General features: G+C 39.4%; 2 protein-coding genes across 5 annotated transcripts in view; one reads left to right on the top strand and one right to left on the bottom strand.

Moving 5' to 3' along the window:
- Positions 1-198: 198 nt before the first annotated feature.
- Positions 199-3,223, top strand: insl5a (insulin-like 5a). Its single transcript, XM_053635850.1, has 2 exons — positions 199-1,354; positions 2,725-3,223. Exons 1-2 carry the CDS (start codon positions 1,174-1,176, stop codon positions 2,868-2,870), a joined length of 327 nt encoding a protein of 108 aa, XP_053491825.1. The 5' UTR covers positions 199-1,173; the 3' UTR covers positions 2,871-3,223.
- An 856-nt stretch (positions 3,224-4,079) lies between these two features.
- Positions 4,080-23,763, bottom strand: part of sgip1a (SH3GL interacting endocytic adaptor 1a) — a 68,783-nt gene continuing 49,099 nt past the window's right edge. The window contains exons 13-25 of one of the 4 annotated variants that reach the window (XM_053635846.1): positions 23,117-23,191; positions 22,224-22,889; positions 18,704-18,828; positions 17,640-17,817; positions 16,276-16,332; positions 14,251-14,310; positions 11,053-11,164; positions 10,736-10,891; positions 10,187-10,319; positions 9,851-10,053; positions 8,510-8,574; positions 8,229-8,393; positions 4,080-6,242 (exon numbers count right to left, since the gene is read on the bottom strand). In XM_053635846.1, coding sequence (XP_053491821.1) covers positions 6,220-6,242; positions 8,229-8,393; positions 8,510-8,574; positions 9,851-10,053; positions 10,187-10,319; positions 10,736-10,891; positions 11,053-11,164; positions 14,251-14,310; positions 16,276-16,332; positions 17,640-17,817; positions 18,704-18,828; positions 22,224-22,889; positions 23,117-23,191 — 2,018 coding nt within the window. In that variant the 3' untranslated portion in view covers positions 4,080-6,219. The remainder of the gene's footprint in view (positions 6,243-8,228; positions 8,394-8,509; positions 8,575-9,850; positions 10,054-10,186; positions 10,320-10,735; positions 10,892-11,052; positions 11,165-14,250; positions 14,311-16,275; positions 16,333-17,639; positions 17,818-18,703; positions 18,829-22,223; positions 22,890-23,116; positions 23,192-23,763) is intronic. The other 3 variants (XM_053635847.1, XM_053635848.1, XM_053635849.1) reach the window with 3 other exon arrangements.

Here is a 23,763-nt window from a genome sequence, read left to right as displayed (position 1 = left end):
AAATGAATTTTGCAAAAATTCATGAACAAGTTAGCTTATACAGTGGGGGAAATAAGTATTGAACGCATCAACATTTGTTCCAAATTTCATGTGAATAACCTTATTGGAAATGTATTTACTAAAAAGAATGTTCAATACTTATTTCCCCCACTGTATAGTATAGAACACGTCAACATTTTTTTAAGTAAATATATTTCCAATTAGGTTATTCACATGAAATTTTCACCAGACTTTGGTAAAAATTTGGAACAAAAGTTGGCGCGTTCAACACTTATTTCCCTCACTGTATAGTATGTACTTGTGTACATTGTAGCACCTTGCTGTCATGCAAGAAAAAAGAAAATCATCCCCAACATCTTGTTATAACGTGATCTTTAAAATACAGTCTCCCGAAAAAGGGACATTTCTTTTCTTTTTTTTTTTGCTGAGTTCATAATCCAGAACACTCTATATGCATTCATATTGTCATATGTTTAAATCTTGTAATGTGAAATTGGGCTTCAACAACAAAGTGTTTGCTTTCCTATATCTTTTAATATTGTACAGTGCATGACAATATGACCGATCATTTATCTCTAAATCTCAGTCATATAGGGACATATTAACCTTCTCGTGGGAGACGTCGCTCTGACAATAAAGCCATTATGGTCCAGATTAGAGTGATCATAATCATTTCCACTTTTTATTTGTGGTCCGGCTGGTTTTAGAGAATGTAACATGCCAATCAGATTATGTGATATTGTAGGTTTTGCACAGGGGAGAGCTCTGTTGCTCAAAGTGACTCGATTAGCTTTGCATTATGAAAGATATCACTGCAATGAAGCCATTATACTGGAACAGTCAGGAGACAAGGAGACAAGCTGTTTTCCTGAAAGGGATGTAATTTGATTCTCAATTGGGGCAGTAAAGCACTTACCTACCTGTTGAAAATGCCTTTTCCTCTGCCTTTAGAGATAGCAGGCAGTATAAACATGTTTAGCTGAGGGGGACTCTGGGAGCAGGGTGGAGTTTGAAGGGGAGGTGGACTAGATGAAACAGCCCAGAAGGATGGAGAATGCCACTATATAAATAGAGCACAAGTTACAGGACATTTCATAGACCAGCTTCCAGCCTTGAAGTTCGTGAAGAAGCAGAGAACAAGAAGGGAAGAAGGACGAACGTGCAGGAGCCATTATGAGAGCAAGTTATCGACTTCCTCTGGTGCCCTTGTTGCTGCTGTGGGCTGTTTGCAGCGTGGTGCAGGTGCAGGCAGAGGTCAATTCGGTCAAGCTCTGTGGCCGCGAGTTCATCCGGGCCGTGGTCTACACCTGTGGAGGCTCCAGGTGGAGAAGGCTGCTTACACCAGAAAACGATGGTGAGTCAGATTATCCACAGACATAAATTTCCTCTATAAGCGGTACTGGCTGAATGCATTTTTTTTTTTTAATTATGCCTGTTTTTCCTTAGATTGCTGCCATTTTAAAATCTAGCATGATTTTTTTTTTGAAAACATCTGGGTTTTTCTTTTCAGTTTTATTTGTACATCACTTTTTATTTATTTATTATTTTTTTTTACAATAGACATTATAATCACAAAGCAGCTTTACAGAAATATGGATGTAGCTTTAGATCCCCAATAAGGACTGGGGATCAGTGGTGAGGAAAACTCTTGAGAGGAACCAGACTAAAAAGGGAACCCCCATCCTCTTCTGAGTGACATTAGATATTGAAATGATAACTCATTACAGTATACAATTGTAAAATAGCGAAGGCAAACACTACTGACTGTGCTGAAAGTTCTGAGCATATTTTAAAGACTAAAGCAGTATGTTTTATATTAAAGCAGTTCTTAGGTCCAAGTCTGCAGTATCCAGGTGAGATTATACAGTAAAGAAAGGCTGAGACTTGGTAGAAACTGTTTTTGGGAAATGCAAATCTTTAGGACCATCCACAAACACAGAGAGTGATTCTTAAATAAATGGCCTACTGTCATTTGACTGAATTAAATGCATTTAATTAACCTTATTTTATCCAATCGAGACAAGGAACAATTGAGCAGTTGATGAAGCACTCGGTGGTGCTGGGATCTGAACTCATGAACTTCCGATCAGTAGCCCAACGCCTTAAAAAATGAGCTCTCGTGTCTCAAAATAGAGAACAGGAGTCCATCGGCTTCTTTCTGCTCTCTTACTGTAACTTAGTAGCAACTTGTTTTTTCAGTCTACACAAAAGCACAAGCTTTTCAACTATTAGCATTTCTCTCTCTGTTCATTAATGATCCACCAATCTAATTCTCTAATACCATTTGCTGTAATTTACAGCTTTAAAACTTGGATTCATTGTCCAGATTCTCCATCTACTGTACATCCAGATGTCTGAATGAACAGCGCTGATGACAGCACCAGAACACAGGCCTGATCCGTTACGCAGTGTAATAACGATCAGCGATGTTAACATGCATTTCTAATAGATACATCATGCTGTGTAACTGGATTTTCTCTGCTGTGTAATTGTATAATCTAACTGGACATCTCTGGAGCCTCGGCCTTAGGAAAATATTGTTTCTCCGAACCTGCTTAATAACTTCCGTTTCTTGGTTATCAATTCTTGTTTGTATCTCTGTTGGATCACTATGCAAATTCAATTACCTGCTTTTAAACTGCTTCAACACTGCCTGTGAAAATGATATGTTCTTACTGAAAAGTGGATGTACTTACTAATCTGACGTTTGTGGGTGTTCCACAGTGTTTTCTCTTGCAGAGCAGAGCAATGCTGAGGAGCTGAGTGAGAGCACAGGGTCCGACTTGTCAACACGAGACCTGAACCCCATGATGACCAACATGTGCTGTCAGGTGGGCTGCCGAAAGAGTGACCTGTCTCTTCTGTGCTGAGGACCAGACACACTCTCGTAACAAGTTCACAAGCTCTACAGTGTGTGCGTGTGTGTGTGTGTGAGAGAGAGAGCGTTATCTTCTGGGCATTATTTAAGATGTTTTTCTGTTCATGGTACCAGACATAATTGGTGAAACAGTAGGACATAAAAAACAAGCATTACGTGTCCTGATTTGTTCAAATGCTGTGCGTTCAATACGATAGGAGTGCTTGGTTTGTAGAAAAAATATAACACGACAGGTTTTGTGTTCAATTCAGTGGCAAGTGTCTACAAGAGTGTTGAAGAACCATAAAGTTTGATTGTAATGTATATGTTGAATTTCTTTGTCTAATAAATGTTACTGCATAATTATATACGTCTATATAGGGGTTTTTTCTTCAGTTTATATATTACATAAAATCTTAAATGATTAGTTCATGATTTGTTGTATATATACATCTTTGATTGAACTATAGAATATACATCCATCCATTTTCTGTACCGTCACGGGAAGCCTGGAGCCTATTCCAGGGGACTCGGGGCACAAAGCAGGGGACATCCTGGATGGGGTGCCAACCCATCACAGAGCATAATCGCATACACACAATCACACACTATGGACTGTTATTCACAGACTCCTGTTTATGTGGAGTTTTGCATGTTTTCCCTGCATCCGTGTGGGTTTCCTTCGGGTTCCCCCTTATGAAAGGGCGGGGCGGCTGTGGATCAGGTGGTAGAGTGGGTTGTCCACTAATCGTAGGGTTGGCGGTTCGATTCCTGGCCCACATGACTGCACATGCCGAAGGGTCCTTGGGCGAGACACTGAACCCCAAGTTGCTCCTGATGCCAAGTTAGCACCTTGCATGGCAGCTCTGCTACCATTGGTGTGTGAGTGAGTGTGTGAATGGGTGAATGAGACACCGTGTAAAGCGCTTTGGATAAAAACGCTATATAAGTGCGCCATTTACCATTTATCCTCCCACCTCGCCTATGCTAAATTGCCCCTAGGTGTGAATGAGTGTGTGCATGGTGCCATGCCATCCAGGGTGTATTCCCACCTCACGTCCAGCGTTCCCAGGATAGAATCTGGATTCCTCATGATAACGTAAACCAGGAGGAAGTGCTGACTGAAGATGAATGAAATGAATGAATGCATCAGTCACATCACAACAGTATAAACATTTTTTGAAAATCACTGTAGTAAAAGAAAAAAAAAACATTCATACACTCTGCTTACATCTTTTATTGGTTTGGAAAGAGCAAAGAATCTCGGGTTCATTGTTAACACCATCTGTACAAACACAGCTTGCACATGTCATGTTGCTGGCAAGAAAACTCTAAAATGATCAAACAGACAGTCACGCATGCTCACAACTCAGGAACACTCACATACATACTCGCACACCACTCACACACACTTCAATTACAGTACCTGACTGACATACAACACAGCTTCTTGCCTCTCAAGCACAGCCTGGATAACACTCGAGTTTGGATTACGGAGAGAACCTCCTCCACTGCTATAGAACGCACTCAGGATGCTCATAATGAGTTAAATTCAACGCAGAATGTTGTGTTAATGTTAAAGGCCAGTGCATCGGGGGTTGGTGTGGGTTGGGAACTCAAATGGGGGAGAAAAACTTTTTCCGAGCACCAGTGTTTTCTCTATAGCGGTCACTTGATGTGACAGGAGGATGTTTTTGTTCTTCATATCAGATATCAGAGCATGTGGGAAGTTAAAAGTAGCACAGTGGTATTCTTTCCACAAGAAACAATATTATATGACTTTATTAATAGTTTGTAACATTTAAAAATATGCAGCTTATTCTCTCTTGGGGACAATTTTGGAGATACACACAAATATAAAAAAAAAAATAAAGAAGAAGAAAAAGAAAAAAAAAGAAGGAAGAAGCGTTTTGGTCATCCTAACCACTTGCCAAACCTCATCCTTGCCATCTCACAGAGACATTATGATTCACAAAATAAATCCATGAACTCAAGCGCTGGGATGTTTGACAAGGGTTCATGCTTGAGACATCAAATAAAATGCACAGGAAGATGAGAACAGTTAAATACAGCACGATGGTGCGAACGGTAAAAGTGTTTAAACCGTCCAGAACCGATTCATATTTCAACTAATAGTGCAGATATACATAACACTGCTTTTCAATAAGCATGATCCACCCACACGATACAGTATTTCAGCCACTTTTAACCCCCACCCATATACATACAGCTTGATTCTCTGTTGCACTTGAGTTTAAAAAATTATATCTGAAATAAATGTAAAAATTATACCTCCGCATTATACTGTACACAGGTTACCCAACTACACAGATAGCAAAAAAAAAAATCAAATATTTATAACTTTAAGGATTCTAAACTGTGATACCATTCAAAGTTTATACATATACAGTCACTGCATTTTTGTTTCTTTTTTTTTGTACAACAAATGATCAGGAATAAATAAAAATAGAGTGATGTACTCAGAAGTCTAACACTGCTGTCTTAGGAACAACAGAAAGGCTATTCACCAGTATGAGGAAAAACACCAAACGCCCTTCAATATATATATTATCCATTTAAAATTACATTTTAAACAGCTCTTTTTTTTTTGCAACTGAAAGAAATCCTTTTTTTTTTTTTTTTTTTTTTTTTTAAATACAATCGCAAGCAAGACATAGTTTCAGCTGTGGCTGCCTAAACAGGAGCACAAAAACATTGGTTTTTCACATTAATGGTTCAAATCTACTGTGACCGTCGATCATCTTTCCTTTCCTTTAACGCTGAAGAACCTGAATGAGTAATAAATTAGAAGTATCTAAAATGATCTGCCCTCTAGTGCCAATAAGGCAAATGTTAAGAAGCAGCAGGCCGAATCCTGAACAGTTTCCTATTCAATCTGAAAGAAATAGGTCGTGTCGGTTTGGAATCACCTTCGAAGTTCTAGATGGAACATTTCTCTATCAGCAGAAAGACCTTGAGCTTCTCATCCTCATCAAGACAAACCGTCTTACTGAACAGCTTGAACACTGACAGCATGTTTAGAGAGATATACAGTATTCAGGCAGCCACAGCCAATGAGTTCAACGATTAGACGTTAGACAGACGAGAGGCTAGTTTTAGGAGAAACCCATGCTGTCTAACAGCAGCGATACAGTTCTGAAATGTTTTACGATTTTACAAATACGAGAAGTACACCCTAAAAATACTGCTGGAGTGCGGCCTCCGCCTGGGTCAGACATCTATAAAGGGAATCCCCAAAAGATCCGGCAGAGGTCAGAGTGATCATCCCTCCTACGGTTTGAGTAAATTTCATTTCGTCCATAAAGACACACTCTTCTTTCTGCATGGGGCTGTGGTGCAGATTAGTTATCTGCCAAGTATTTTCCTAGAAAGAAAGGACGATTTGAGTAATTTTACAGAATAAACACTGCAATATTTTAATATCAGTTCCAGAACAATCCTGCAGCAACCTCTAGTTTCATTCATTCCCTGCTCAGATATATTTAACTCAGGTTATTTATCAAACCCTTCCCTATTTGACCTTGAAACCTCCAACCTTGAAAATCAGAATATTTTCTTTTACAGTCTTCACAGTTTTCAGTTTTAATCAGGTACCACTGTCAGTCAAAAGTTTTTGAGCAACCTGTATTAACATTTTTTGGTTCAACTCCAAAATATGTTCGAGTTAAATACTAAATTAAATACTAAATTAAATAGTTAAATATGAGACGAAACTGGTACAAGTGAACTGAAAATGGTTTAGACTTTTTATTATATTGGTAGAAAATCTAGATCTGATTGGAAAAGGGCCGATGCAGATCATTCACTGCAATAAATGACACTCGAGGTAAAATATCTTGAATTTCGTAGAAATTGTCGAGCATTTCAGATTATAAGACTACAATAAACCAAATATATGCTTATTAAAACCATTTTTAGATATTTTAAATAAAAAAATATATAAATTAGTCGTGTTCTATAGGCAGATAAGAACAATAAGAAACAGAATAAGAACATTTAAAGCTTGACATGATTAATAAAATGTCTAGACATAGGATTAATAATCTTATAATTGGTTTACTGTAATTGCTGTTCATTTTGTCAGAGATGTTTTAGTTTAGTCTTAGTCCTGTGTCAAATGTCCTTGATCGTTTTTTATCATATTTATTTATTTATTTATTAGTCAAGTTTTAGTTGACTAAAAATCCGGGAATTTTAGTCTTATCTTAATCAAAGAAAACGTAAGTATTTTAGTCACTGAAAACGGTAGATATTTTTAGCCATAAAATTATTATTGATTAACATCAGTCAATCTAGTCTAGACAGTGGTGAAAATAATAAATATAAATACCTCTATAATATTATATATATATATATATATATATATATATATATATATATATATATATATATATATATATATAGTTTTCTTAAGTATCTAGACAGGAACTTTCATGAATTATGTGTGGCACAAAACAAACACCGTTCATTCATCCTCATTTTCCATATCACAACCCTCTGCACTCTGTCACTCCTAGTTGTTTCACCAGGTGGTCCAAAAGTTATTTAATATAGTTTTTAGTTCACCCTGCCCAACTGATTGTCTCTCTCTCCTTTAAACTCTTCTCTTTCTTTATTTTTTGACTATCAACAAAAATAAGAGTGACAGCCTGTGTAAGTGCTATTTTATAAAAAAAATAAATAAATAAAAAGGCATTGTAAAAGCTCACAGTGACTTGAGAATCTGCAAAAAGGATAGCTAGACACTTTACAGACATTACATATTTCTCTATGTAACTACTGACCAAGTTTCTACTTGTAATAAACCTGTAGGCTAACATAACTGTGGATATAATACTCCACAAGCTGTGATAATGAAAATAAAAGAAGATGAATTCAACCTCAAAATAGATTAAACCTGGATCATTACAGGTCCGTGCACTGCCGCTCATGCCATCCAATGAACAGGATTTTTGGATTGTAATTTAGAAAAAATATGTAATATTTTTATATAATATTTTGTCTCGTCTTTTTTTTAAAGAAAGTTTTAGTCTACTCTTTTTCGTCAATACTGCATGTTGATATAGTCACAGTTAGCGCTTAATGACGTCAGTGTCGTCTCGTCATCGTCTCATCTTCGTCGTGGAAAAAAAGGTCGTCGACGAACATTTTTCGTCAACGAAACAAACACTAATTGCAATCCTATAACAGGAAATACCAAAATAAATGTAACGATATTGAAGATATTTCCCTTGCTGAGATGTCATTTTTTTGCAGTGTTTTTAATTAGGCATTTTGTAGCACACAACATAGGCCCATTTATAATAGTGTTTCCCATTTATAAAAGTGTTTAACCATGTTTCGTTCTCACCTGCAGCAAACCTCTTCTTGATGAGGGAGAATCGGTATCCAGAGCCGAGCAGCTCGATGTCGCAGCCTGACAGTGTGCTGCCCTCGCTGGTGAACTGCACAGCCAGAGGGGCGGGTTTACTGGGGCCGTTCGTTAGCTGGAAACGGGCCAACAAGGAGCCAACGCCTGGAACGGAGAACAAGAGCGCGGACAAGAGCTGAAACAGCCAATAACGGCTGTGACTAGATTAAATAAGAGGCAATGAGATAAAGTAAAATGAAATTTTGGGGCATGCTTTTTACCTCCGTTCTCAGACTTTTGTGAGATATCCGGAATCTTCCACAGGATTCTCTGCTGTTCTGCGTTCCTGGGTACAACAAATTGGAAACAACAACAAAAAAAAACATCATCTAGCAGACTCAGCACTCTGCATCATGCCCTTAATCCACTCCTCTTTCAATCTGCACTCTCAAACTAGCCTACAATAAGATTCACACACTGCACTGTTTTACATACTGTATTGATAAGGTTACACTGCAGGATATAATATCAAGTGCTAGTTGCCCAAAAGCAAAAAAAAACAACCAAAAAACACCTCAACTAGTACATTTTCTTATATAAACTCCACATACAACAGATACAAAGGTCACTACAGCACTGCACTCATGTCTGGAACCTCCTGCAAGTTATGAAGAAGCTCTAACTTTCAATTCAATTCAGTTTCAAAGAACAAATCCATATCCTTCTACTCATAGGAAATTGAGTAAGAAAAAACAGTAGACATATTGTGCAAGCTCTATAAATAAAAGCTTTTGTTTTGCCTTTTTTTTTTCTTCTTTCATTTTTCTCCTATGATGTTGGACTTATGGGGCACCCTGTAGATTTAGATTTAACGAGCAAACCTAGATGGTCTAGGGTTTATGACATCATGAGGAAGCAACCACGAAAGGAATCAAGCAGTGGTTTCTGGTTCATTTCATATTAACTACAAAAATTTTGTTAATTAAAGCAATACATAGCTTAGCACTCTGCTATTTAAGTGAACTAGTGACCATGTATTATAATACTCTTATAATACTCAACTGCCAGAAAATCTATAGAGGAGATTGTGTTCAGAGGGCTAAAACTTTGGAAAAATATATAAACTAATGTTCGTAATACAGATGCTATAATAATTTTGAAATCCAAGCTAAAATGAGGTGTTTTAATAAAATACAGCCTTAAGAATTTTAATTTTAAAACTGTTCCTTGGTATGTTTTTAGGAATTTTTTTATTACTTGATTTATAACTTGATTCTTATACTTCTTGTGCTTTCTCATAAGTATTATTTTTTACTGCACTTATGCATATCCTATTGTATATTACTATTAAATTTGCTATGTTTAATTATGTAATGCTGACGTGATATTTTTAAAGTAAAAAAAAAAGGCACTATATAAATAAAGTTGAGAGGTAAGGTATTTAGGGTACTTTCACATATGCAGCATTAAGTCCACTCGAATAAAATACTGGTGTGTTTCAAACGTGGACCAAAACAACCGGTCCAAAATAACTTGACCAAGACTAATTGATAGGAAAGAACCCTTATACCCTTAATCATAAAGATGATCACTACTGAAGAATTTGGTTGTTGTTCTCTCACCAGACAGCTGGAGGAAGGACAGCTTGTAGCTGTCCGACTCCTCCATCTACAGGAACGAGGAACTGCACGTTATTGAGGGCCACTGGTGTGGTCATGGCATTGCCATTGTATCTGTAGTCTATTCTCAGGTCAGTGCTAGTGGGCTCGCATCTCCAGCTCATGGCTAGGTTCAGAGGAGTGGACTGAAGACTCTGTGCTGATACCTGATACACACAAATACATCAGTGTAGACATGAGGTGCTTATAAATATATTAAAGATTAGATCATACACCTTATCATTTTGTCAAGGATCTTATCTATTTGCATCTCCATTATCAAATATGATGAGTTCTTACCTGATATTTCAGCATGTCTACATTGTAGTAGGTGGCCTGAGGTTTCTGCTCAGCCACTTTCTTTAAGTGGGTCATGAGGTTCGGCATGTTCACCCAGAATTCCTTGGAGTTGGGTTTGGACTGGGCGGTGTCGCTGTGGGAGCAATGGCAGGACAATGTAATACAGTTGGATGTAGGGTACCCAAAACCCAAAATGGATTTCTTTTTTCAGGGCTGTGTGTGAATAAACAGCCTGCCAAGTACGAAGCTGGCAACGAAAGCGATGAGCTCTGCTGAGTAATCACATGTGAGTCACCATCAGCTGACTCAAGGAAAAAAAGAAAATGTCATAAGCTGAAATAATGGCCTGGACCAACAAATCAGATAGACAAAATAATAAAATAAAAGATACAAATACAATGAAATGTTTGACATGAGCAAGAAATGTTACTGTTTTAATTGAATGAGGTCAACAAGGGGCATGTCAGAAATCTCAAAACGTGTTATTGCCCAGGCTGCACTGGGTTGGGAATATATAGATGATAAAAGTATGTAAGAAGTGTTGTTTACCAGCTCAGTAACTGGGGGTTAGGGAGGACGTGCTCAAGATGACTGTAGTTGGTTATGCTAAAAGTTAGCACTGCAGGTGTGGGGTTATTGGCAAAATGCCTGGTGATGCCAGCCGGGAAGGATATCACCATCTCACCCGTGATCTTCACAACACACCTTAAAGATGGATAGTGAGATTAAACTACTGGATATTGATAACTATTAAATGTTTGTACTCAAAATGCTCATTGAATATTAATATACTCCTCACAGGTACTGTAATATTCCACTTTGTATCCAATTTATTGCATGTTAAATGAATATGTCAGCAGGCTTACTTGCTGGGATCAGTTCCCTTGAAGTAAGCATTGACCGTCTCTGTGAATGCAGCAGCCACGGGCAGGGTGTCCTGGGCGCCCATGGTGAGGGGACTGGGCCCACGAGAGCAGCCTGGAATACACACACACACCCCACATCAAGTAAGATGTAATGGAGATATGAAGTAAGAAAATTGCTCTTTAGAGATCTACAGTATGAAAAATAAGACTGAAAGAAAAACTAACTAAGAAACAAAACAGATGACTGAAAACAGTACATTAAATAAATTACATAATATGAAAAAAATACATAATTATGTACATCAAATAAAGAACTTACAAATACATCCCTTCCCCTTGGCTCCATTTGTAGAACCTGGCTCTACTTCTTGTTCTACATGTACCTTAAACTAACTGCCTGACATGGAACTAAAGAGAAAGGCTTAAACTTCAAATTCTGTGGAAGTACCCTAATTACTGCACACAAAGTGTCTTTTTTTTAACAACATACAATGTATGTAACTAGATCTGGATATTGAATAACCTGGTAACCCAAGTCCTGATTTACTAATGGTTTGTATGTTTAAGAACATATTCAATCTTGAAGGCACCTGCAAAAATCCTACAAGCTGATTGTCTGGCTTGTGTCTTCGCTTTAACGAATATGAAATTTGGAGCATTTCTACATAAAAAAGTGCAAAATACAAGGGGGGAGCATCTATGCAACATTTACTGCAACCTGAAAGTCACTTTAGGGCTGTCAACTGCATGCGCAAATGATTACAACCAAAGGGGGAAGTGCTAAATTTGCATAAGCCTGCCTCCACAATTCAGATAAATTAATTAAGTAATGAAGGAAAACTAAAACATATTATGCTACTTGTCCACAAATTCCACCAATTTATTATATCAGTAAATAAGGCATCCAGCACATAAATGCATACACTAATTATATATTATATATATATATATATATATATATATATATATATATATATATATATATATATATATATATATATATATATACACACACACACACACACACACACACACAGTATCTCACAACAGTGAGTACACCCCTCACATTTTTGTAAATATTTGATTATATCTTTTCATGTGACAACACTGAAGAAATGACACTTTGCTACAATGTAAAATGGTGAGTGTACAGCTTGTGTAACAGTGTAAATTTGCTGTCCCCTCAAAATAACTCAACACACAGCCATTAATGTCTAAACCGCTGGCAACAGAAGTGAGTACACCCCTAAGCGAAAATGTCCAAATTGGGCCCAAAGTGTCAATATTTTGTGTGGCCACCATTATTTTCCAGCACTGCCTTAACCCTCTTGGGCATGGAGCTCATCAGAGCTTCACAGGTTGCCACTGGAGTCCTCTTCCACTCCTCCATGACGACATCACGGAGCTGGTGGATGTTAGAGACCTTGTGCTTCTCCATCTTCTGTTTGAGGATGCCCCACAGATGCTCAATAGGGTTTAGGTCTGGAGACATGCTTGGCCAGTCCATCACCTTCACCTTCTTTAGCAAGGCAGTGGTCGTCTTGGAGGTGTGTTTGGGGTCGTCATCATGGTGGAATACTGCCCTGTGTCCATGTTCTTCTTCAGTATGCCACAGTACATGTTGGCATTCATGGTTCCCTCAATGAACTGTAGCTCCCCAGTGCCGGCAGCACTCATGCAGCCCCAGACCATGACACTTCCACCACCACGCTTGACTGTAGGTAAGGCACACTTGTCTTTGTACTCCTCACCTGGTTGCCGCCACATACACTTGACACCATCTGAACCAAATAAGTTTATCTTGGTCTCATCAGACCACAGGACATGGTTCCAGTAATCCATGTCCTTAGTCTTCTTGTCTTCAGCAAACTGTTTGCAGACTTTCTTGTGCATCATCTTTAGAAGAGGCTTCCTTCTGGGACGACAGCCATGCAGACCAATTTGATGCAGTGTGCGGCGTATGGTCTGAGCACTGACATTCTGACCCCCCACCCCTTCAACCTCTGCAGCAATGCTGGCAGCACTCATACGTCTATTTCCCAAAGACAACCTCTGGATATGACGCTCAATTTTTTTGGTCGTCCATGGCGAGGCCTGTTCTAAATGGAACCTGTCCTGTTAAACCGTTGTATGGTCTTGACCACCGTGCTGCAGCTCAGTGTCAGGGTTTTGGCAATCTTCTTATAGACTAGGCCATCTTTATGTAGAGCAACAATTCCTTTTTTCAGATCCTCAGAGAGTTCTTTGCCATGAGGTGCCATGTTGAACTTCCAGTGACCAGTATGGGGGAGTGTGAGAGCGATGACACCAAATTTAACACACCTGCTCCCCATTCACACCTGAGACCTTGTAACACTAACAAGTCACATGACACCGGGGAGGGAAAATGGCTAATTGGGCCCAATTTGGACATTTTCACTTAGGGGTGTACTCACTTTTGTTGCCAGCGGTTTAGACATTAATGGCTGTGTGTTGAGTTATTTTGAGGGGACAGCAAATTTACACTGTTACACAAGCTGTACACTCACTACTTTACATTGTAGCAAAGTGTCATTTCTTCAGTGTTGTTGCATGAAAAGATATAATCAAATATTTACAAAAACATGAGGGGTGTAATCACTTTTGTGAGATACTATATATACACACATATACATACACACACACACACACACACACACACACACACACACACAGACAGGCATGCCAGTTTATTTAGCATACCAATCTAGTAACTAATAAATGGAAACTCATATGCACACATACAATTAGTGGTGTAAATGCAGCATGTAGAGTCAATAAACTCAACCATGGCACAGGTGCCAAGATAATAAGGTGATTAAAGCAACATTAAATGCAACTCAAGTACATGCAGTTATTATCTGAACCGTCTAGTCAAAAATTCAAACGATTAAAGCCACAAAAGCATTGAATTAATGATGACAGGTTAGTGCCGGACGTGAAAAATAATGATTCCCAATGAAAGGTCAGGCTGCTACAGTATGTTACATGAGCAGATGAGCGCTGTGATGCAGAGGAGAGCAGGAGAGCAGGGAGGAGGCACTGGCTGACCAAAAACCAAGGAGTCTCTGTGGGTGGAGAAGTGACTGATGGAGGGAGAAGTGGACGAGAATGAGGATGGAGAGATAAGACTCGAGTGCGAGTACGCGCTACGTCCTTGGGTGAAAAAACCTGACTTACCTTCAAAGGTTAAATAAAACTTGCCTCTGTCAAACCATACGAGGGAGGGCTGGTCTGTCTCTGTGTGAAGGGAGGAGGGAAGGCACAAGGATGAGAAGGGGAGGGTGTAGGGGAAAGAGGGAGAGAAGGACACTAGCATGAGTAACATCACAGAGAAGGGGCCAGGGGCTTAGGTCAAAGGGCTCCAGCTGGGAAGGCTGTCATTCATAAAATATTCATTTACACATGAGAGGTGGGCCATGATACATGAACTATATTGTTATTCCATACAATCCATACTCAAACTCCATGTCAGCTGAGCAGTTTGAGCTTGGTATGAAAAATGTGAATGAACCGCACTGTAAATATTAGTCATACTGTAAATGACCAATATGATTATCAATATTTATAAAGTCCCCATGTCCTTGTGATTGCATGTGTGTGCATCATTAATGACTAAATAGTGGCAAGAGGGAAAAATCTCACACCTGCATCCATTCTGGCTTCCATATAAATACTACATGCCAGTTTTGATTAGTCAGTATCACAGGTGTAACTTGCACTGGGACCACTGGGACATCTTGCAACTGGAGATTTATAATTGATTACTACACGAGTGAGTTTCTAGGAGGTTTCATTCATTGCAAACCCCGATGTTTGTGTCACGCACAGTGATATAATCACATTTATCGCGTCATGAATTTATTAAAAGGAAACTACAATCATTACTTGGTGGCATCTGAATAGAAAGTGAAGCCCTATCATAACGGTCAATTTATGAAAGAATATGAAATCACACTTGGTTTACTTTCATAAACTTCAAAAAGATCCACCACGGTCTTAAATATTTACAAAAACTAGTATGCATTGAAAATCAGTTAAAATGGAAGTATAGGTGCTTTCAGTGTGAACTGGCCTGGTTTCTATTTGAACACCTTTTTTTTTTGGCCTTGTCATCATTCCTGGTCCTAGTATACTTTTAGAACAAGTTACACCCATGTTCATGGAAAACATTATTTTATACTTCTGTATATGTCTCTGGTCTATAGGGAAGGGAAACTGTAAATCTGTGGTGTGGATGATGGACAACAGGGGGCGCTAATGAGTGACTGAGCAGAGTAAGCCTGATGGATATAACTTACATTTTTTGTCTAATCTGGACAGAAAGCGTATACTTTAACTCAGAATGATATTAAAAAGGTTTAGAAACGGATCAATGTGAGGAGCGCTTCATTTTTAAAGAGTCCTAAGCAATGTGTGTGTTCCTCATTTTCATTCTGGAATGTGTTAATAGTGACACTTTGCAGTAAGAGGCATTAAAGAATCTGAGATTTTCACACAGGTATAAACTAAATGCTTTGAAATCAGGAATTAAACCCAGGTCTAACGTCTAAAGTGCACTCCACTCTCAGAAGAGAGGAGCGAAGCATACTGATTAGCACTGCTGCTTTCTGGGCTACTTTCCAGATCAGACGTCAAACCCACAGAGGCCTTGTGTGTGCTTGAGTGCGTCTGGTGTCTGGCTGGAGGATGGTCTCCATCAGGTTCTGAAGAGTGTCCTGGGAGACAGATGCTCTTTGGACACACTATAAATGATACACAGATAAGCTTATTGCGTCAGTGTTGGCAATGTTATGACAGATGTGTGTACTATGAAAGAATGTCTTTTCAAGCAAATGGAGTGAATTATGAGAGGATGGGGAAAACTGATGTGAAATGTCCAAGCTGATTCTGCCTTCTGTATCGTTGGCATTAAAGGTGGGATTTATTATCTATGGTGTGTATGTGTATGGGATTTTTTTTTCCTTTTCTAGGGAAAAATACGGGAGGAGGACAACGATGAACTCACTAGTACCATACAAGTATGGCCGATCAATTTGCTAGTTTATTCATAGAACTATGATGATGATTCATAGAACTTTAATGTCTTAAGGATGACTTATGCCAGTTGGTTCAAATGCATTGTAGGTTACATGGGCATTTGAAAGCCATGGCTTAAATTTGTATTAAATTCATCCACCGGATCGGGAAAGGCCCATACCGTACCTGCTAGGAGGTCAGCTCGCCTCTCAAAGCTGGGCAGTTTGTCTACAAAAAGGTCATCTTCCAACATCAGACAAAACGTGAGCCCGAAACACAAGACGAGACAGACGTCAAAACAAAAACAAAGGGTAAAAAGCAATTCAAAATCAAAACAACAAATATTATAAGGAAAAAAATAGCCATTAAACACAAGACAAGGTCACGCTACACAGACACACACAGCACAAGCTGAAAGTGACAGATGAACAGAACGGAGGTAACCAAAACAACTCAAATGGATGGCATGGAAAAGGCACCAGACGTACTGCAATTCATCATCATTACTCAAACTCTTGTGTTAGTTTCCAAGCTACTTACTGTATGGTAAATGGTCTGCACATATATACCGCTTTTTTTTAACCTTAGCGGTTCTACAAAGCGCTTTACACTGTATCTTATTCACCCATTCACACTCACACACCAATGGTAGCAGATCTGCCATGCAAGGCACTAGCCTGCCATTGAGAGCAACATGGGGTTCAGTGTCTTGCCCACTGGCATGTGAAGTCACGTGGGCCTGGAATCGAACCGCCAACCCTACGATTAGTGACAACCCGCTCTACCACCTGTGCCACAGCCGCCTACACTTATGGTAATATGACACTAATCTAAATTGTGTTGAAATTCACAACCCTGAAATGCATTCTAAATCCAAATCCAACAAGTAACTACAGAGTGCTGGTTTTAAATCTGCCCCCAGAGCAAGTTCAGTTTAAAAATCATCAATCTGCATGTAATGAATCACATGCAGACTCAATTGTATTCTCTGTCCAACAAAAGTAAGTTACTTACTCTTATTATCATCCATCCATTATCTGTACCGCTTATCCTACACAGGGTCGAGGGGCGCCTGGAGCCTATCCCAGGGGACTCGGGGCACAAGGCGGTGGATACCCGCCCCATTCACACACTACAGGCAATTTTGAAATGCAAATCAGCCTACAGCGCATGTCTTCGGACTCGGTGAGGAAACCGGAGTACCCATAGGAAACCCCCGAAGCACGGGGAGAACATGCAAACTCTGCACACACAGGGCGGAGGCGGGAATCAAACCCTCTCATTATCAAACAAATTAAATATGTTAAAATAGAGACAGAAATGTCTTCTGCTCATTCTTTTACTACAATGAACTGTTGACACTCAGTTGTAGCGAACTACTGACATCAACACACCACCCTTACATCAAGAATACCCATAAAGCACATAACTTATGAACTAAACGGATGTTCAAAGTACCACCGCAAGACAAATGATTAGTCTAGAATCTAGCCAGCTAGGCAGTCACATTGGACTTTGCAAACCAATTAGATTTGCAAACACATACACACCGAGCAGGAAGAATGGCGTCACACCTGACACAGACACGGAGAGCTCTTTACCGACAGTGGGTGTAGACGCAGCGCTGAGGGAGTTGGTGGAGGAGATGGAGGAGGTGCTCTCTGCTCGTGCCAGCGGTGCCAAAGGTGGCGGGCTTGACGAGTGGGTGGGAGGGCTGAAGGGCCGATTCTGTTTGGGGAGAAAAGGAAAGAGGTTCCGAAAAGAAGAAACCTATCAGTGCTGGTGCTATCAATATTGTGTCTTTTCTTGAGTGAAACTTAATCTGCAGCTCTGTACAAAATTATACCAGTTCACCTCACTAAAGTACTGTTAGCTTTGGATTAGTTTCAATCAGTAGCTTGGTAATGTAACTTGTAAGCGGACTGACAACAGACAGTGAAGATTTGTACTGGGGAAAAAAGCTTTACTGTATAGTAGTTATTTAAATGATAGTACATCCTTAGTAAACCTAAACCAGCTTAAGTAATGTAGCATTTGTGTAGATACCTTGGAAAAGTGAGTATTTTGACAGCTAGTATGTGATTATAAACTACTACTAACTGATTAGACTTTAATCCGTTTTCCTTATACAGTCAGTATCTTGCTGATATTCTCCATGTGAGGAAATCACACGTAGCTAGCATGGATTAGTTTAACTGTGTTTAACAGTTTAGATCATTTTGAGGGGAAATATTTATGGAAAGAGTAGAGTTATCAAAGTATATTACAGGCAAAGAAAACAGATTTTTTTTGTGTGTGTGGCTGAATTCAGCTGCAACATTTCCCAGACCACCACACATTTTTCATGAGGCACTGCATCCTTATGTGGAGAAACATCCATAAACTACAGTACCAACAGGTTTTTAGCTTCCAGTTATCACGTTACTATACTAGGTTACTAAACTACATGCAGCTAGGGAAAAATAAAACCACACAGAACTATAAAGTCTCATGAGAATAAAGAGACATTAAAACACACTGACACACTGAATGGCTTCTTGCATTTCATGTAAAGATAACCTGTGCCACCGTTAACTGTTTTGCTGTGTATCAGAAGCTTTGTGCTATCACATACCGCATCCCCTACGCTGCCTTTCCCAGAAGCCAGTTTGGGACGGGAGGGCGGCCGTGGAGGTGGAGGGGGAGGAGGAGGGCTGCTGGCAGCCAATGGCGTGGCAGGGTGTACAGGGGATGAGGAGCCTGCATATCAAGGACATCTCATTAAAACAACATTCAGCTGAGGGAGGAGGGATAACATGATCTTATAGCCATTTGCAAATAGTTATAATGCATTTCTGATCAGCCGTATACATATACAACATCATCTTTAAGCCTCGTCAGTGTGAAATATGTGAACGTGCCTTGAGAGGCGAGCTGACCTAAGAGCAAGTACGGTATGGGCCTTTCCCAATCCAGTAGATGAACTTAATAAAATTTAAGCCATGGCTTTCAAATGCCCATGTAACCTACAATGCATTTGAACCAACTGGCATAAGTCATCCTTAAGACATTAAAGTTCTATATTTTCCCTGTTGAAATTTTCAAATATGAACACTGAAGTTCGTGGGTGTATAGTAGTGGTTTGGTAAGAAATGATTAAGAGCCGAGCATTTTAGTCAATTTTTTTATGCCTGGCTGAATTTAGACTGATGCTTGGGCTGTTCCATTAGCACAGCTCCAATGTGCTGGGTCAATGCTATCACTCTCATCATCTTCTCATTCAAAATCATAACATGTGTGCCATTAATAACTGTTATACCACAGCACTGTTAAACTATTGTACCTAATTGGCCAGAGGTCCTGACTGCAAGGCAATTAAAAATGTGCTCTTTCTAATATGCTATAGTTTCTATAGGAACAGCTATTCACAGGGATTTGTATGGCACAATCTAAAACTAATAATAGATGGAATAAAAACAGAATTTTGTAATTTAACAAAGTAAAATGTATAATTACACGGTGAAGGTTTCTGTGTAGAGACTTTTATTGAACATTTTTGGAAAGAGTTTCCTGTGTCAGTGCTGTACAACAGTCAGAGTTAAGCTATTCCTTTGGGTTTTCTGACACAGGAAATTCTAAGCTTGAAGGAATTTGTGCTTTGATGTTTCTTGGTAACAAGCTGCAGTTGTTCTGTCTTATTAACTTTGAGTGAAAGTTATTCAAGAGAAAAACATCAAGGCAATGTCTGCTTATAGGTGCTATAACCTTGTGATTAATTTGGAACTTTTGCAAATGCTTCACAACATGAAATAACACTAATATTGGCACCCTTGGTAAATATGAGCAAAAAAGGCTGTGAAAAATTGTCTTTATTGTTTATTATTTTGATGTTTTGTTAAAAAAAATTCACAAACATACTCTGCTCTCATGCATAACAAAAAATTGCACATGTTTATAAAAAAAAAAACACTTTGTTAAATATAGGGGTGCAACAATTATTGGCACACCTATGAATTCATATGAGAGAAATATATTTGAAGTATATTTCCATTGATATTTTAAATTATTTTTAGTATACCTGGGTGACTAGAAACAGGAAATTATTCAACCATGACTTCCTGTTTCACAGGGGTATAAATATGAGGTAACACACAGGCCAAATTCCCTTAGTCATTCATAACAATGGGTAAGACCAAGGAATATAGCTGTGATGTGTGGCAAAAGGTTGGTGAGCTTCACAAAATGGGAAGTGGCTATAAGAAAATAGCACAAGCATTGAAAATGCCCATTTCCTCCATCAGGGCAATAATTAAGAAGTTCCAGTCAACTGGAAAGGTTATGAATAAACCTGGAATTGGACGTGTGTCTATATTGTCTCAACGCACTGTGATGGTTCCAGTGGCCAGACAATCTCCAAGGATCACAGCTGGAGAATTGACATAGTTAGTTGTGTCTTGGGGTCAGAAATTCTCCAAAACTACAATCCGAAGTCACCTACATCACAACAAGTTATTTGGAAGGGTTTCAAGAAAAAAGCCTCTACTCTCATCCAAGAGTAATATAAACTCAATGATGAGTAAAATAAACTCAAGCATCTTCAGTTTACCAGACACTAGTGGAACCTCAAATGGGATCGGGTTCTATGGTCAGATGAAACCAAAATAGAGCTTTTTGGCACTAGAGGTGGTTTTGGCACACAGAGAGGGTTGCCTTATGGTATAGTACCTCATGCCCATGGTTAAACATGCTGGTGGTGTTTCTTAAATATTTTGGGGCTGTTTTTCTCCCAGAGGACCTGGACCTATTTCGTTAGGATACATGGCATCATGGACTCTATCAAATATCAACAGATATTAAATGAAAACAGAAAGCTGACAGAAAGCATCCAGCAGGACAATGATGGTAAATGGTCTGCACTTATATAGCGCCTTTTAACCTTAGTGGGTCTACAAAGTGCTTTACACTATGTCTCATTCAACCATTTGCACACACACACACACACACACCAATCACAGCAGAGCTGCCATGCATGGCACTAGCCTGCCATTGTGAGGAACTTGGGGTTCAGTGTCTTGCTCAAGGACACTTCGGCATGTGGACTCATGTGGGCCAGAAATTGAACCACTAACATGCGATTAGTGGACAAACTGCTTTACCACCTGAGCCATAGCCGCCCCAATGATCCAAAACATACAGGAAAATCAACACAAAAATGGTTTACTGACCACAAAATCAAGATCCTGCCATGGTCAGCCCAGTCCCCTGACTGGAACCCATAGAAAACCTGTGGATTGAACTGAAGAGGAGAGTCCACCAGTGTGGACCTCGAAATTTGAAACATCTGGAGAGATTCTGTATGGAGGAATGGTCTCAGATCCCTTGCCATGTATTCTCCAACCTCATCAGGCATTATAGGAGAAGACTCAGAGCTGTTATCTTGGCAGAGGGAGCTAGCACAAAGTATTGACTAAAAGGGTGCCAATAATTGTTGCACACCTATATTTAACAAAGATTTTTTTGGATAAACCTGTATTTTGTTTTCAATTGTTTGATATCCTTGAGAGCATATTATTTTTGTGAATTTTTTTTAACAAAAGGTCAAAAGGTTAAACAATAAAGACAATTTTTCACAGCTTTTTTTGCTCATATTTACCAAGGGTACCAACTGTAACTACAAAACGATCATAAGTATGATGTGTCACTCTTAAGTTAATAAGAAATTACATCGTACTACAAGATCACTGAATGTTTTCTAAAATCAATTATTTAAAATCAGGCTTCTCACCATCTTAAGAATCTCTTTTTACTTTTCATGGGCCAAAGCCTTGAGAAAATCAATTTTTAGTACTAGTGTGACAATTTTAAAACAAAATAGTGACTGAGACAACATTGAACAGTTTTGTCATGACCACTAGATCTGGATCAGACTCACATATCACTGTGGTTGAGGAAAAAACAGTACCGTTTTAATAACATTGTAATAGCGTTTAAATAATAAAAGCTCTTTTATTTCAGCCCATATGTATTCCTGAGATCGAGTCATTCTTTATTCAATGTGCCAGTAGCAAATGACTTCATCTGAGAGTGTAAAACAAAGTGTACATATGAACTAAGTGCTAAGTGTTCATTTTTGATGATGCACATCTATGACTCACCACTGCCACTTCCTCCACTCGTGACTGCAGGTGTAGGCCCAGGAGATGACACCACTGCCTTGTATGTGGGGGGTGGAGGAGGTGGTGGTGGTGGTGATCTAGGGCTCTGATCAATCTCTTTGGGTGAAGCACTGCTTTCACTTGGTTCCTCTTTTGGATTGCCCTCCTCAGGGTTGTTCTTCTCTTCATGATTAAGGGCCAGGGGTGGGGGGACTGTATGTGCATTTATCTCCAGACCACTAGGTGGAGTCTTGGCTGAGCCAGACCTTGTCTCTGTATCAGGAATAGGCTGAGCTGATTTAACATTTGGCTGGAGAGGTTCATCTGGAGGAGGCAGGGCTACCTCGTCTGGAGGAATGGGTACTTTGGGGGGAGAAGGATCTTTGGGTGACAGAATGGGGGCTGGAGGAGAGGGTGTGGTGTTTCTTGGTAGTTCGGGTTTAGGAAGAGGAGGGGCAGGTTCTTCAGGAGGAGGTGGAAATTTTGGTAAAGGTGGACCTGGCTCTTCTGGTAGAGGAGGTCTTTGAAGTGAGTCATCGGTGAAGCAGACCCAATTGTCTGCGGCGCTGTCTCCAGGTTTGGAGGAGTCCGCTGGGCCGAAAATGTTGTCTAGATCTGCTATGGAGGGTTTGTGTGTGTTCGCTGAAGTGTCCTCTGCTTTCACATCTGCATCAGTAATATGTGAAGACACCATAATTGAAGAAATCATTAAAGGTAGAAAATGCTGAGATATGAAACGGGGTGATTCGAGACCCTGCTTCATGTCAAATGGTGCTTCAAGTGAAATGATGTATTTCATATAGAAATAAAGATACTGATATCACCATCATAACATACAAGACATACAAATGGAATGGAGGAACATACACATGAGGAAGAAGCACCGGTCTTACCGGAGGAATCTGGGCTTGTAGTGTTGCTTGGAGGGGGGGAAGTCGGCACATTCTTGGGTGGAAGAGGAGGGAGTGCTGCAATGACATCAGGGTGGCTGAGCAAGCATTTTCAAATGCCCCCTAGTGGTCAGACATTATGCCCGCACTGTACTAGCTCAGAAAATCAGGACTATACCATGCCCAAAGCACCATGCATATGCAAGATCTTACTCATTGGATGCAAGGAGAAGGTGGGAGGGCTGGGACATGGGATGAGTAACTCACAGAGAATGACAACACTTCACTCCCTGTGGCCTGACCAATTTGCTCTGAATGATACCATACAGAGTGAGAGTAGGTGTCCTAGACTCTCTAGTGAGAAATAATGTAGAATTGACATTTAATTTTATCAGAAATACTAAAAACACAAATATACAGCGTTAATAAAACGTTCGTACAGTGGATATAAAAGGTCTACACACCCCTGTTAAAATGGCAGGTTTTTGTGATGTGAAAAAAAAGAAAACAATAAATCATGTCGGAACTTTTTCTACATTTATTGCGAAACTTTAACCTATTAAGTAAAGCGAAAAACAATAAGAATCATTTTAGGGAAAAAAAAGTACAATAACCTGCTTACATAAGTGTGCACACCCCTAAACTAATGC

This window comes from Ictalurus furcatus, chromosome 11 (genome assembly GCF_023375685.1).
Source record: "Ictalurus furcatus strain D&B chromosome 11, Billie_1.0, whole genome shotgun sequence".
NCBI classification, from domain to species: domain Eukaryota; kingdom Metazoa; phylum Chordata; class Actinopteri; order Siluriformes; family Ictaluridae; genus Ictalurus; species Ictalurus furcatus.
This window is presented reverse-complemented; position numbering and strand designations above follow the sequence as displayed.